This window comes from Narcine bancroftii, chromosome 14 (assembly GCF_036971445.1).
Source record: "Narcine bancroftii isolate sNarBan1 chromosome 14, sNarBan1.hap1, whole genome shotgun sequence".
NCBI classification, from domain to species: Eukaryota; Metazoa; Chordata; class Chondrichthyes; order Torpediniformes; family Narcinidae; genus Narcine; species Narcine bancroftii.
This window is the reverse complement of record NC_091482.1, coordinates 20,461,770-20,478,163: the sequence shown is the minus strand read 5'-3', so window position 1 is coordinate 20,478,163 and position 16,394 is coordinate 20,461,770. Positions and strand designations below refer to the sequence as shown.

Sequence of the window (16,394 nt, the reverse complement as noted above, 5' to 3'; positions counted from 1 at the left end):
AGCGAGCCGTCAAATCCCTAACGCTGCTTTCAAATCCAGCATTTCCAATCGTACCCTTACCACGAGTAACCGATTTAACTTGAAAATAAAGCCCATCTTGGGAGATCTTGATTCTTTAGAATTCCTTAGACACATTAAAGGATCAATTTAAGCTTGACGAGACGCAAATGGTTTGTTTAAAAATCTTGAACCTGCACATCGTCTGGAAACTAGAAGTTCTGTAGATTAGAGATAAGCAACAACATTTGACTCCAGAAATCACATTGTCACGATGTATCTAGTGATGGTCCATTTACTCTAAATCACCAGCAATAAGAGAATGTATTTGTTCTGAACGGTGCTGACATTTCAGGACAATTGTAATGAATTAATCTCACAACCATGTTAATCTACACACTGGATGCATTCCAAAATCTCTAAGACAGATTGCCATTTGAGCCTACAGCACAGCCACATAGTCAAACCAGACACCTTTGGGGCTGAAATTGACAGGTGGTATAACTTTGGTTCAAGCTGCTAGACTGCAGAGTGCTCAAGGGTAATGGAGAACTGCAGAACCCAAGTGCAGTCAAAAACAATGTCCTCGACTTTACGGAATAAAGGTGGCGAAGTCAGCCCACATCCCGATCTGGGCCCGTGAATCTGAGTCTGATGGTGGAGAGGATAACAGCTGTTCCTGAACCTGGTGGTGTGAGTCCTGTGGCACCTACACCTCTTTCCTGATGGCAGCAGCGAAAACAGAGCGTGTGCTGGGTGATGTGCTTCCTTGATGATCGCTGCTGCTCTCCAACAGTTGTGTTCCATGTAGATTGTGGGGAGGGTTTTGCCTGTGATGTACTGGGGTGTATCCACTAGCAATTGCAGGGCTTTACAACCACACCTCCCACCCTGTCCTCTACGCTCGCTTCTCTTCTACATCTCGGCACTGACTGCCCTAATAGCGGGGATCTCCCAGAGGCCACCCATTTCAATTCCCCACCATATTTGCAGGGTACGGTGGTACAGATGCTGCAAAGAAATGGATTGGAGGTCAATCCACAGGACCATGAGTGGCAGAGAGGATCACTGGAATCTCTTTCCTCCACCCCCCCCCCCCACCCTACCCACCTCTGCAATGATGTGATCTACTGATATCATTGTCTGAATAAGGCTCGCAAAATCATTGAGGACTCCTTCCACCCAGCACAAAGCATTTTACAGCACCTACCGTCAGGGAAGAGATACAGGAGGATCAGAGACAGCACCGCCAGGCTGAGGAGCAGCTTCTTCCCACATGCAGTGAGGATACTGAACAACAATCCAAGTCTCTAATACTTTGAAACAATATTTATCTATTTATTTATTTCTATCCACGTTTGTCTGTGTGTTATGTCTGGTTGTGTGTCTGGATGTTTTGTACCGAGGACCGGAGAACGCTGTTTCATCAGGTTGTACCTGTACAAAGGAGCTTTTAGGTGGAGTGCAGTGTACGAAGTACTGGACCCACCCTTTACACCCATGGTTCGTGTGCCGTGGCCAAGCAAGCTGGGACGTGGCAGCGAGGTCCTTGGGTCGTAGGTTTTATATCGGAGTGACCTTCTCCTATGCAGGTTGCTTAACCAGGCTGAAGAGGCCTGCCTCCCCTTTTAGGTCGAACCATTTCTGGAGATCTACGACTGCTGTCCTCAGTTATGGAGTGGTGCGCCCTGGAATCGGCCTGCGTGCATTTATTCCTGCTGCGGCCGAGTAAAGGGGATGCAGCATTGGTTGAGGATCAGAAAGAAAATTTCTAGTAGAAATTTTTTTAAGACTGAAGAGAACTCTGCAATGGAGTTCACAGTTGTTAGTGTTTAGACTATTGGTTTTTAAGGTGTGTATTAAACTCTGAAGTACACTAAACCATTCTCATTGACCGCACCCGGCCCGGGGCTCGGCTGCCTTCGGTCGGGCAGAAAGAGGTTCAATGTTGGAAACTTGCAGTCAGATGTAGTGAGAGGAAACTTCCAGGCAAACCTCCAAGCAAAGCTCGAGGATGCAAACTGCCTCATGGACACATCTCCTGAAACCCTCTGGGATCAGCTGAAAACTGCCATACTGCAATCCACTGAAGAGGTACTGGGCTTCTCCTCCAGGAAAAACAAGGACTGGTTTGACGAAAACAACCAGGAAATCCAGGAGCTGCTGGTAAAGAAGCGAGCTGCCCACCAGCCTCACCTTGCAAAGCTTTCCTGGCCAGAGAAAAAACGAGCCTTCCGTCTCGCATGCAGCCATCTTCAGGGCAAACTCCGGGAGATCCAAAATGAGTGATGGACTAGCCTCGCCAAACGAACCCAGCTTAGCGCCGACATTGGCGACTTGAGGGGTTTCTACGAGGCTCTAAAGGCTGTGTATGGCCCCTCACCCTGTCCAAAGCCCTCTGCACAGCTCAGACGACGAAGTCCTCCTCAGCGACAAGATCTCCATCCTCAATCGATGGTCAGAACACTTCCAATCCCTTTTCAGTGCCAACCGCTCACTCCAAGAATCCGCCCTGCTCCAGCTCCCTCAACAACCCTTGAGTCTAGAGCTGGATGAGGTCCTTACCCGGGAAGATACATATCAGGCAATTAACAACTGAAAAGTGGCAAAGCAGCAGGTATGGATGGAATCTCCCCCCCCCCCCCCCCCCCCAGATGTCTGGAAGGCTGGCGGCAAAGCTCTCCATACCAAACTGCATGAGTTTTTCATGCTCTGCTGGGACCAAGGAAAGTTGCCTCAGGACCTTCGTGATGCCATCAAAATTGACAATCATCTGATTGTACAAAACCTATACAATCAGATGACAATAAACTTGGCATGATGACCATTCTCTTGCTGACATGATTGTCCATGGTCTCATGCACGGCCAGACTGAGACCATCTGCAAATGGGATTCATGTTGCTTAATTGGTTGATATAAATGGTTAAACATTTTGCATAACTTTCCATCAAGATTTTCATAACAATGGAAAAACAAAGGATTCAGTTTATATTTAAAGACATAAAATGATAATAAGATGAATTAAGATGATAAGAAATTATTATGATGAATTCAAAGAGAAGTATTTCGAGCTCACGTCCCTTTCATGGTTCTCTGAAGAATGAAGCAAGCTCCGAGTCTGTACGGATATTACAACAGATGACATCATATGGTAACACTACAAACAATACTTAACCTTAAAGGGAGAGGCACAAAATTACTAAGAAGCAAGAACACAAGGGTTTAACCTTTACACCCGCCATCTATCCCTATGACTCCTTTCCCCCAGCTCTGCATTCACAGAGCCAACCCCCACCCCACCCCATCCTTTCTCACCTTTTCTCACTCCTGTCCATGTCCAATGAACACTTTTTTGTCTGTTGGTCTGTGCGTTTCGTAAATTTTCAAAGCTGAAAAAAGAATTAATATTACTGTCAGAGTACATGCTTGACATCACATACAACGGTGAGATCATTTTTCCTGTGGGCGCGGCAGAATTGCCACTACGCACTTGGTTGTGGGGGATAAAATGTGTTCAACGTATGCACGTAAACAAATAAAGAAATGTAAACAATCTGGTTGTGCAAAACAGAGAGAAAAAAATCAGTGAAGTGCAAAAGTAAGAATCCTTAAATGGGTCCCTGATTGAGTTTGTGGTTGAGGAGTCTGATGGTGGAGGGGGAGCAGCTGTTCCTGAACCTGGTGGTTCGAGTCTTGTGGCACCTACACCCCTTGATGAAAATAGATCATGTGCTGGGAGGTGTGGAACCTTGGTGATTGCTGCTGCTCTCCGACAGCAGCACCGTAGATGTTCTTGATCATGGGGGGAGTTTTGCCTGTGATGTCCTGGCTTGTGTCTGCTACCTTTACGCTTAGGGGTATTGGTGTCCCTGTACCAGACCGAGATCCACCACACCAAATATGTCAGATGTTTTAGAGTTTCCCCAAAGGCTAGGAGAGATGAGGCAAAGTCAGTGGTTAACTCCTGTTCTTGTAAGGCAGGCAATCCTTTTTATTAAAAGGTCCTGGCAACCTAGAAGATCCGCTTTGGCTTCCTGATGACCTCACCAATGTCACTGTAGTAACCAAGTCCTTCTCTGCATTGCCTGTTGTACTCTAAACTATTCTTGTTGTTTTGTGCATTTTTAGCATTTAGTTATCCGATTGTTTCCATATTTTGGCACACGATGCCCTTTGTTCGAAACTAATGCCCTCTTCCTTATTTACTTGTTTTTTTAGAGCTACCTGGGTCAGATCTCTTGAGCGTTGCAGATGAGATGTGGCTAGCTTTAAACGTCGTGTCTGGTGGTGGGAGTTTCTCCAGCTCTCAGCCAATTGGAGTCACCAAGATTGCCAAGTCAGTTATTGCACCGCTAGCAGACCACAATATCTCAGTGTTCATGCTCTCCACCTACCAAACAGACTTCATCCTGGTAAGACGTTGCTCCTTTGGGATCGAGTGCCAGCTTTGTCTTGGATGCACGCTGAGTCAGTTTCATTCATGTCAGCCTAAAGGACAGAGAAACTCCAATAGTCCAGCGCACTCGGGGCGTAGTTATATCTTTACCCCCCCCTTATGGACGCTGTAAGACCTGCTGCTGAGGTCCTCCAGCATTTGCGTGTTTTTACTGCAATCACAGCATCTGCAGACTTTTGTGTTTCAGTGCTAGACTAACAGATTTTATGTCCTTAAAGATGATTCTTCTCCTCGTATCCCAACTCACTTTCAATCAGGAGTCCCCCAAAGTAATCAATATTGACCCCTGGGGTTCGATGGGATTGTCCAAGGGGATAAATCCCGAGGGTGGGGGGGGGGTGGTGGAAAGAAGGGACATATCAACGGAAAATAGCACAGTGTGGCCAACCTCTCACGAGGGGGCAGGCCTTGGTGGCTGCCACGTTGCATTTGAGAACAAACAGTAGGACGGATGGAGCATGGAAGAAAGATGTACTGTATGTGTTCTTTCTTCCTTTGGTAATGCCACCCCGCCCCCTCTCCCTCCGTCCAGTGCCGCCATCACCACCTCCACCCCTTTCCCACCCCCACCCCCGGGATTCCATACCTTGGGGTCCATAAGGAATCGAGTATTCTGTGAAGGGGCCGATGGTCTAAAAAGTTTGGGGACCTCTACTTTAAATGATATTCTGCAGTATTTTAAACTTGCATGGACTTCATGAGCTTGGGCCCTGGTGATTGTTAAGGGGATGTGGTAAAGGCTTCCTCATCGTGTCAGAGGTTTGGATCTGGAGCTCAGGTTGCTGCTGGCATGGGCTGAAAGCTGTGTGGCCAGGTTTATGAATTATTGGAGGATTTCTGTTTCAAATGTGCCTCTTGTTAAAAATCTGTGCTCGCTGGGAATTTTGTGGGCTGGCATTGTTGCACTTACAGACTTTGTCCAATCGTTAATCTAGCTGGAGGTGTCCCATCAGGAGCACGTCAGTATCTCCACAGGTGCACAGCAATCCCCAGCACTAGATGGGCTATTTTGGGAGACCGAGGGGTGGATTGCGCAGATGTGCGATACGTAAACACGGGTGACCTAAACAGTATGTGAAAAGGCCACAAGAAGTGTTTGCACATGATTTCCTCCTGACCTCGATCTGTCCAGCCATACTTTCAGTGCCACAAGTCAAGGGCTGATTTGAATCCACATCAGGTGTTTCCTGTGAAGTGCAATAACAGTGTCCTCCTTGTGTGGATATTTAGGGCGTCAAAATACATTATGCAGATTTTTCAAACTTTCAAGCACCATTCACCAACAATGCATGTGAATTTGGAAAGAAAAAAATGCATTTTTTAAAATATAATTTTTATGGGCTGCAGGGGTGAGCCTCTACTCTGTCCTTCAGTGTCAGTTAATGTGGTCTTTCTCGTTCTCCAGTGTCACTCAGAATGCTTAGATTTATAGGTGTGGTTGATTTCAAACTAATCGTCCCATTCCCATCCAAGGTAACAGAAGGGTTTGATATTTTCGATTTCTTTTTATCTTAGGTCCGGGAAAGAGATCTGCCCCTAGTTATACACACTCTCTCAGCAGAATTTACCATCCTCAGGGTAGTAAATGGGGAAACAGTGGCCGCTGACCATTTAGGAATCACCAACGGATTTGTCAAGCCAAAACTCGGTGAGTATTCAACGCCTGGATTCATAGGATTTATTTTGTCAGATTTGAGTACAACCCTGAGATTTTTTTTCCTGTGGGCCAGGCAGAATTACCATTAATTGGTAGTTCAAAAACAAAACTCTACCCAGCGTGAACATGTAAAAAAAGAATTATAAACAGAATGAATGTAAGCAATACAGAGAGAATAAAAAAGAAAAACAGTGAAGTAAGTTCTTAAACGAATCCCTGACTGAGTTTGTCGTAGAGGGGTCCAATGGTGGAGGGGGTAGCAGCTGTTCCGGAACCTCGTGGGGCGAGTCTTATGGCACCTATGCCTCTTTCCTGACGGCAGCAGCGAGAACAGAGCGTGTGCTGGGTGGTGTGAGTCGTTGATGATTGCTCCTGCCCTCCGATGGCAGTGTTCCCTGCGCCACCTGACTGAGGACTGTGAGCAAATTATTGTCGTGGAGGGAAAAAAATAGTTCTCTTTCCTCTTCGGTGGAAATGAGGAGAGCAAATCAAAAGTAGGGATATTTCATTAGTTCAGTTCCGGTCTGAAGTTGTGGGGATGCAGGCCTAAGCTGATGAATCGGATGATCCTCGAAATTTAAAACTTTCAACTAGGCCTAAAATTCTTACCTTGACCGACGAAGTCTCAGTGCCGCTGCCATCTTCCTGCCGGCTCCGATACAATCTCACCCTGTTAGATGTCAGTGAAGTCTCAGTGTTCCTGCTCAGGGTCCTTTTGGCAGTCCAATCTTTGATGGCTTTTAACGGCCTGGTACAGGAGCTGACAGTGGTTTATTTGAAAATATCCAAATAAAATTTATGATAATCTGTTATTGGAATATTATGATTCGCATTTAAAAGCATCCACTGGTAAGTGCCAGATCTGGAGAGGCGTCTTATACAAAAGGTGTCGCTCAAAAAGGACACCAGCCATCCTATACAGTGGCATATACAGTGCTTACCTTTGGCAAGCAGTTCTGCCACTGAGTTCCTCTGCCATAGCTGCACGTTGAAATGAGCGAGCTCATGGTCGGATCCTGGGGTGAAAGTCCTCTCACTCCACTGCCAGATTTGTCACTGGGTCCAGCGACAGAACTCAGATGTCCTGAATCAAGAGGCATTCCGTGTCACAGGACAACCCGTGGAGCCTTGATCTCTAGCTTGACGATCCCAAGGAGCTGCAAAGAGTTATCAATTCCATGGGGAAAAGTGGTCCACAGGGTGTTGGGGGGAGGGGTTGGAGGCAGGTCGGATCGAGCCTAATACTGCTGCTCCATAAGCCGTTGGTTTAACCGAACTCATGATACTGCTGTGGTCAAAGCAGACAAGGGGATTGCAACATTACAGGAGACACACACTATCAAAGGCAAACTGAGAGTAAACTTGTAAGTCCAAAAGCATGGAAATGAGAGTTGAATCTGAATAATCTACTGGTTCGAACATGTTAGACCTCACCTAAGGAAGGATGTGAAGATGTCAGAGAGAGTCCAGAAATGACTGACAGGAATGATTGCAGAGATGAGGGATTTCACGATTCAAGATTCTTTTATTGTCGTCTAATGAATCAGAAAATGTAATATTACACAAAATTTCCTTTAGTCCACTGTAAGGCAGACAAAAATTCACTCTCAGCAAAAATTGCCCAGCACAGCTTACAGTCACAGAAAGAGAACCAAAAGAGAGTCCCGACACTGAGTGTCCAGGGCTTCATCTCTGGTGCTTCGCAGCCACACAGCCTTCAATCCAAGCCGAGAGCAGCCCGAGCTCCAGATGCACACCTCTGACACAATCAGAAAGCCACCAGCCCACTTTCTCGAGCCAATCTCAGGCAGCCCGCAGCCTGGCACATCCCTTGACCACAGTCGCCAACAGCAGCCCGTGTGGCTTTCGCGTGTGCGCCTCAGCCTCAGAGCCCCTCGCTGGCCCGCCACCGTGGTCACCGTCCCCTGCTTCTCAGTCGGGGAGGCGTTGGGTGGTGGGGGCGTTTGTGATTTCCCCATTTTCTGGCACCATGCGCCAGTCCTCCGCTTCCCCAGAGTCTGCAACCCCTCGTGGCCGCTGCTGAACACAGGCGCTGGCCACCAAGGGCCCAGACCCCTCTGTCAGGATTTTAAAATAAACCACCGTCGGCTCCTTTAATAGGCCGCTTAAAGCCTGCACAGAGCAAACGGCAGTCAGACTGAGCGGTTGGGCCCGGCAGGGGAGCGCCGGGTCTTCGGTCCTCGCTCTCCGCGGGTCCACACCAGCGGCAGCGCTGATGTTACAGCAGTTCCAGTAGTGCCGCCATTTTATTTTTTTAATTGGCAGGGTTAGACTGGAGAAGCTGGTGAGAAATACTGTAGAAGCATGGAAAATCATGGCAGGTTTAAATAGGGTGAATGAGTGAAGCCTTTTCCCATGAGCCCTGATACTTCGAGCATCACAGTAAACAGATTCAAAGCGTGTCGGGGAAAAAGAAATGGGGTGAAGATTGGGTGAATCGGAAAGTGGTGATGATCTGGTCAGTCAAGGGTTCCTTAAGGATACGATTACATATAATCATTTGTAAAGCAATAGCAAAAGAGTAAAGCAACGGGAGTGACAGGGTTGTTTGGTAAAGAGCCCAGCAGGGAGTCAGTGGGCTGAACAATCTCCTCCTGTGCCTCAACAGTTCTGTGATTCTATTTGCAGCAATCAGCACAGTGTGTGGATGATTCCAGGAACGATTCATTTTGTGTTCAATCAGATGTATCTGATTAGCAGAATCTACAAGCTCGTTAACCAAAGACTCCTGGCTCTCTGCTATTCCCAACCTGCCCACCGCTGATTAACTTAATGTTCAGAGATGCTGGATGTGCATGGGGGTGGGGAGGGGGAAAGAACCCCCTCAACATTTTTTTCGCAACTCGCCTCAATTGTCCGGGATATTCTCGAGCGTTTGGTTAAAGATGAGAATGAAGTATCTGTTGTAAAATGGGAGTAGTTCTCACCTGTTTCCGCGTACCAGTAGAATCATGCTTCGGCTGCCAGTAATCACCGTCGCTAAAGGCCTTTCAGACATGTTCTTGTAATCTGTCACACAGTTCAGAGGCCAGTTATTCATCCACTGTCCAGTCCCAGTAACAAGTTCTGTGTTACCAGCTTGGACCCCGATACCTTACCAACTGTAGCTACTCTTCTCATGGATGTCATGTTTTATTCCAATGGGTAAGTTGGAAAGATCGCAACAATTTATTTCTGTTATGTAATTTTTTTTTTAAAAATCAAGTGGAACTGACTTAAAGGACAAACATATCACAAATCCTTCTAGTTCTTTTTGACAGTGAGATACTGAGAGTAAAATTAATGTTTTGTTCACCTTAATCTTTTGGAAAACTATTCATGTAACGTACCAACTATTATATTAATGTGAACTCTCATTCATTTAAAATGGTTATGAGCGAATATAAGTTTGTTAAAGCACAATAATAAAGATGGCGTTTGATCTCAATATATGTTCCTTGTGGTTATAGTGTGAAAGATTCTGCAATAGGCAGTGAAGAAAGTGGTCACATTCGGTTTTTCTCCTTCTCCCTCATTGAACGCTACATCTCGTTAGTGATGGATGTGCAGACACAACAGAGGTACGAGAACTCTCAAAAAAAGCGTCTGGAAGTGCATGTGGTCGGCCTGCATGAGGACACGTGTAAACAATTGTGACAGAGTATATAGATATGTTTTTGGGAGGTAAATTTGGAAAGGTTTGTTGGAGTAGGTCACATGCAAACACTTTAAAACAGATCTTATTTGAAATATTGGAGCTCTGCTAATGCTAGGCATGTCGGCTCCACAGCTTTTTGCAAGAGCTCTGAGGAATGCTCAAGAGACTTCACTAATGGATTGTTGTTTACCAAAGGCAACAGATGAAAGAACTTGTTGGAGCCACATATTGTCTGAAGGAGAACTTGCTGTTATAAGAGGGTCATGTGGTTTTGCAAGCAGAAAGAGTCAAACAGGCTTTCTCTCAGAGAGAGAGAGAAACACACACACACACACAGATCTCCTATACAGTGTTACAGCCAGCTGAAGTAGCTGGGACTGGAACAGGACAAGCTGGTAAGCCCCAGTTGTTAGACGGCCTGGTCAAAGCCCTTGTGGTTCATGCAAGAGGAAAGGACTGGCTGTCTAATGTTTCACTTGGAATAAAAGAAACAAAAAGGAACTCTGTGGTGACCTGAAAGAAAGAGGTTATCATATGGGGAACCTTGAAGGGGCATGTTTTGTCAGCAAGACACTGGAGTGGCTGGTGGAAGAACATCGGTTGTGGATGTACAAATCTCTCTCTGAAGAACCTTCCTGAGCGGTAACCATTTACCTTTCGAGCACCAAAGCCTGGTGAACTTTATAAATGTTAAGTTCTGTGCACAGTATAAGAATTGCCTGCAACAAATAAACTTGGAGGAAGGAGAAATGAAATTGGACTGTGAACCAAAGAACTTTTATGAACTAACACACGCATTACACACACATGCGCTTAGAACTAGAAGGGGGTTAAGTAAGTCAATAGAGTTAAGTTAAAGTTTGATTCTATTTTCATGATTAAAGATAATTAAAAGCAACTTTTATTTAAGTAACCATTTGTCGTGGTGACTATGGCTGCTGGGTTTTGGGGTCCTCTGGGCTCTTAACACAATTGAAAAGCAATATACAAACTCCTCATTTCATTGGGGAATGGTCTTAGGCATTAAAGGGTTGCCCTGGGGATTCCTGAGAGCTATAATCGCTTTAAAGGACAACACCCTCTAAAGCCGCACAGTTGTCGGCCACCTGTCCTAAGTTCCTAGGAGGGCAATTTGAACAGCTGTCACCTCAGCCCAGACTCACCTGAGCACTTAACCCTTCCCGGGTTGATAGCCTGTCTCCTCTGGTTTGCCTCGATTGAGTGAAGGTTTCGGACTTTCAGCTCAAATCAGGATTGATATGGGTTTCACTGAGATACAATGGGAGGAATGCTTTGTAGAGCCCAAGAATTCCCTTAGCTGTATGCCTTTAACATGGGATGACTGAAGCTGAATTAAAAGGTCCTTTCCTGACTGACTTGGGATACAATCCTCGTAACAACCTTCTTCCTGCATCCACCCACCTACCCCAACCAACCACCACATACACAAGTAAACTAATACATATTCCCAACCGGCCAGAAAATGCCCTTTCCAAATGCCCACTTCCAAGCAGGAAGGAATTCCCGAATATACTCGACGAAAGATCGATACCATACAGCATTTCATTTCAATGTGGTATGGGAATTGTTCTGCACAAGATAGGAAGGCACTCCAGCAGGTAGTGAAAACTGCCCAACGAATTGTTGGAATGCAATTGCCTACCATTGAATCGATCTATAGGGGATGATGTTTGGACAGGGCGAGGAATATCATTAAAGATGCACACACCCTAACCATGCACTATTTACTCTCCTACCATCAGGCAGATGCTAGAGGAGCCTTCGCTCGAGAACTACCAGACTTAAAAAGAGTTTTATGAAGCTGTGATAATGTTAAATATCAGTTCACAGCTTTGAGCAGTGCTCCACTTATATTGCAGAATCAGTCATCTTTTTTTTAACAATTTACTTTAGAATATTGTGGTCTTATGGTTTACTGTGTGTGTTTTTTTATTGTATGTGTTTATTCTATTTTATATTCTGGTTGATGCTAATCATGTTTCATTGGTTGGTATAGCAGCATAATGACAATAAAGTGGATCACATCAAAGTCGTTCTCCCCCCCAGCCCATCCCCTTATTTTTGCCCCAGAAATCTGGGTTTTTTTTATATATTGCGTGTAAAAGTCGATCCTAGTCTCTCACCTCGGCTCCGGCTGCCCACGGTCCGGAGTTCCTGAAGCCTCAGTCACAAACTCGTGCTCTGGCTGTTCGTCCATCCCCAACACCTCACTACCTTACCTGGGTGCCTTCTGCCTGCCCATCAGAGCTCCCGACACCCCCAATGTGCACTTGCCATCCGGTCTCGGCCGCCTGCCTATTGGAACTCCCGACATCGCAGATACAGTCAAAAGGAATAGTTGGCCCCATAAATTTAATGTTCAAAATGCTCCACACAATTTGACTTTACACTGGGATATACAGGGCTCTTCAGGTGACTTGCTACTCCTGATCCCAGGAACATTTAATTTCCAATGGTCCAGCACTGAACCTCCACCTTCAACACAGTGAAGGATGCGTCCACTTTCTCAGGCAAAAAGGGGGGAACATGACCCTTTTGCTTAATATATGCAATTGTTAGAATAAAGCAGTTTTACTAGGAAACCTGCTTGTATTTAGAATTCACTGTTGAAAATCAAGATAAAATATTTTCAGATGATGACAAATTAAACTCATTTATTTCGTGGTCTTACCTATATTTAAGGTTTCCAAACAATCTGCTGTTTACAAGTGCATCTGGTGAACTTTGGAAGATGGTTCGAATAGGCGGGCAGCCCCTAGGATTCGGTACGTAAATCATCTGGATGTTCCCTTGTAGAGCTCGAATTATTGATCCGCGTTTACCATTTGTCAACTGGCTCCGTTTTTTTTAATCCTGTGGTTTTACAGATTGCGATATGCCTCACCTCCCTTTCTTTTACGGGAGAAGAAAGATATGCCAGGTGTACCATTGAGCAATGACGGTAGAAAATACTCAGCATCTGCAGTGAGAGGATTGTTTCCAGTTGAGGACCTTGTGTCTGGTTCTGTGTTGTACCCATTAGAAGATGGCGAGGGGAGCCATGGATAGATTGCCCACACGCGTCACATGTTCTTCCAGTCCCCAGCAGTGGCCCGCATAATCCAGCTCTCGCAGGCAGTAATTGGCCATTGCCTGGGCGGCTCACGGCGCATAGCAAGGAGATCACAGTTTCATTGCTGCGTGAGTGCCAGACTGAAAGCCTAAAGGCTCCATGATGAATTAGCATTCATTATCATTTCATTACCAAGAGGCCCCTTTCATCCCATTCTTTAGACACAGGCATATGTATCATGTACATGCAGCAAAGTTTTATTTTAACTTAGGTGCCAATACCTGGGCTGAAGGGCCTGTTCTTAAACTACCCTGTTCTTTGTTTAATTTTTTAAAAATCAGGATGATCTCACTGCCTTCTCTTTTCTCCTGCATTCCAGAACTTTTCCCGGAGTGCTTGATTTCCAACCTTGGTAACCTTGAAACCAATTTGCACAGAGCTCAGGTGATAACCCAGAAGTTATCACCTTTGTCGTTCTGTTTTGAATTTAGCCCCTGCTCCATTACCTCCAGAACCTCCTTCAACATCTCCTTTCCCCTCCCACTCCAGGCTCCTCTCCAAAGTTCCTCAACTTTGGCACTGAATCGGCAACGCAACTTTGGCAAATCACTGCCCCAAAAAACATCCTCACATTAGTCCTTTTAGGTGTAGTTATTTCAATAGCTCCTGCCCGGATCGGGGGCGCCGCCGCCTACCCTCTGCCCGGACCGGGGCAGGGGCCGTCGCTGCTCTCCCTGTGGCAGGCGGAGGCCCCGGTCCGGGCAGAGAGTTGGAGGCGGCGGCCCCAGTCCGTGCACAGGGAGAGCAGCAGCGGCCTCGGCCCCGGTCCGGGCAGTATGGACCGACCTAGGAGGGGAGGCAGACCCCTCCAGCCCGGATAAGAAACCTGCATAGGAGAAGGCCACTCCGATATAAAACCTACGACCCAAGGACCTCGCTGCCACGTCCCAGCTTGCTTGGCCACGGCACACGAACCATGGGTGTAAAGGGTGGGGCCAGTACTGCGCGCACTGCACTCCACCTAAAAGCTCCTTTGTGCAGGCCCGAGGACATGTCCACGTCCTCCCCCTCCACGTCCTCCCCCTCCACGTCCTCCCCCTCAAAAGATGCTCACAAACTCAAGCTAGCATGCTGGAACATCAGAACCATGCTAGACAAGGCTGACAGCCACCGACCTGAACGTCGGTCTGCCCTCATTGCACATGAACTCCTCAGACTTGACATCGACATAGCCACTCTCAGTGAAGTCCGCCTGGCAGATGTAGGCAGCCTCCAAGAACGCGGCGCGGGCTACACACTCTACTGGTCTGGCAAGCCTTTGGATGAACGACGCCTATCTGGTGTAGGCTTCATGGTCAAGAACTCCATTGCCTCCAAACTCGGAAACCTTCCGACAGGCCACTCGGACCGAATCATGTCCATGCGACTCCCCCTTCAAAACAAGCGTCACATCACCCTCATCAGTGTCTATGCTCCAACCCTCCAGGCAGAACCAGCAGAAAAGGACAAGTTCTACACTGATCTGCGCAACCTCATTCAACGCACCCCTACGGCCGACAAGGTTGAAATCCTTGGCGACTTCAACGCTCGCGTCGGCAAAGACTCAGAAACCTGGCCAGGAATCCTGGGCAAGCATGGCGTCGGCAAGTGCAACGACAATGGGCGCCTCCTGTTGGAGCTCTGCGCAGAACAGCGGCTTGTCATTACAAACACCCTTTTTCAGCAGAGGGACAGCTTGAAGACTACCTGGATGCATCCCCGATCCAAACACTGGCACCTCCTGGACTACATCCTGGTGCGAGAAAGAGACAAACGAGATGTGCTCCACACCAGGGTCATGCCCAGCGCGGAATGTCACACTGACCACCGGCTGGTTCGCTGCAAGCTCAACCTTCACTTCAAGCCAAAGCCCAGGAACAGTAGATCCCCTAGAAAGAGGTTCAATGTTGGAAACCTGCAGTCAGATGAAGTGAGAGGAAACTTCGAGGCAAACCTCAAAGCAAAGCTCGACGATGCAATCCGCCTCGCGGACTCGTCCCCTGAAACCCTCTGGGATTAGCCGAAGACTACCATACTGCAATCCACTGAAGAGGTACTGGGCTTCTCCTCCAGGAAAAACAAGGACTGGTTCGACGATAACAGCCAGGAAATCCAGGAGCTGCTGGCAAAGAAGCGAGCTACCCACCAGGCTCACCTTACAAAGCCGTCCTGTCCAGAGAAGAAACAAGCCTTCCGTCGCGCATGCAGCCATCTTCAGCGCAAACTCCGGGAGATCCAAAATGAGTGGTGGACTAGCCTCGCCAAGCGAACGCAGCTCAGCGCGGACATTGGTGACTTCAGGGGTTTCTACGAGGCTCTAAAGGCTGTGTACGGCCCCTCACCCCAAGTCCAAAGCCCGCTGCGCAGCTCAGACGGCAAAGTCCTCCTCAGCGACAAGATCTCCATCCTCAACCGATGGTCAGAACACTTCCAATCTCTTTTCAGTGCCAACCGCTCAGTCCAAGATTTCGCTCTGCTCCAGCTCCCTCAACAGCCCCTAAGGCTAGAGCTGGACGAGGTCCTCACCCAGGATGAGACATATAAGGCAAATGAACAACTGAAAAGTGGCAAAGCAGCAGGTATGGATGGAATCCCCCCAGAGGTCTGGAAGGCTGGCGGCAAAACTCTGCATGTCAAACTGCATGAGTTTTTCAAGCTTTGTTGGGAACAAGGAAAACTGCCTCAGGACCTTCGTGGTGCCATCATCATCACCCTGTACAAAAACAAAGGCAAGAAATCAGACTGCTCAAACTACAGGGGAATCACGCTGCTCTCCATTGCAGGCAAAATCTTCGCTAGGATTCTCCTAAATAGAATAATACCTAGTGTCACCAAAAATATTCTCCCAGAATCACAGTGCGGCTTTCGCGCAAACAGAGGAACTACTGACATGGTCTTTGCCCTCAGACAGCTCCAAGAAATGTGCAGAGAACAAAACAAAGGACTCTACATCACCTTTGTTGACCTCACCAAAGCCTTTGACACCGTGAGCAGGAAAGGGCTTTGGCAAATACTAGAGCGCATCGGATGCCCCCAAATGTTCCTCAACATGGTTATCCAACTGCACGAAAACCAACAAGGTCGGGTCAGATACAGCAATGAGCTCTCTGAACCCTTCTCCATTAACAATGGCGTGAAGCAAGGCTGTGTTCTCGCACCAACCCTCTTTTCAATCTTCTTCAGCATGATGCTGAACCAAGCCATGAAAGACCTAAACAATGAAGACGCTGTTTACATCCGGTACTGCACGGATGGCAGTCTCTTCAATCTGAGGCGCCTGCAAGCTCACACCAAGACACAAGAGAAACTTGTCCGTGAACTACTCTTTGCAGACGATGCCGCTTTAGTTGCCCATTCAGAGCCAGCTCTTCTGCGCTTGACGTCCTGTTTTGCGGAAACTGCCAAAATGTTTGGCCTGGAAGTCAGCCTGAAGAAAACTGAGATCCTCCATCAGCCAGCTCCCCACCATGACTACCAGCACCCCCCACATCTCCATCGGGCACACAAAACTCA

General features: G+C 47.2%; 1 protein-coding gene across 1 annotated transcript in view; it reads left to right on the top strand.

Annotated features, from left to right (window-relative positions):
* Nucleotides 1-16,394, top strand: part of castor2 (cytosolic arginine sensor for mTORC1 subunit 2) — a 148,570-nt gene that overhangs the window by 120,176 nt on the left and 12,000 nt on the right. Inside the window, exons 3-7 of the mRNA XM_069912134.1 lie at nt 4,217-4,410; nt 5,970-6,102; nt 9,153-9,276; nt 9,582-9,692; nt 12,473-12,555. Coding sequence (XP_069768235.1) covers nt 4,217-4,410; nt 5,970-6,102; nt 9,153-9,276; nt 9,582-9,692; nt 12,473-12,555 — 645 coding nt within the window. The remainder of the gene's footprint in view (nt 1-4,216; nt 4,411-5,969; nt 6,103-9,152; nt 9,277-9,581; nt 9,693-12,472; nt 12,556-16,394) is intronic.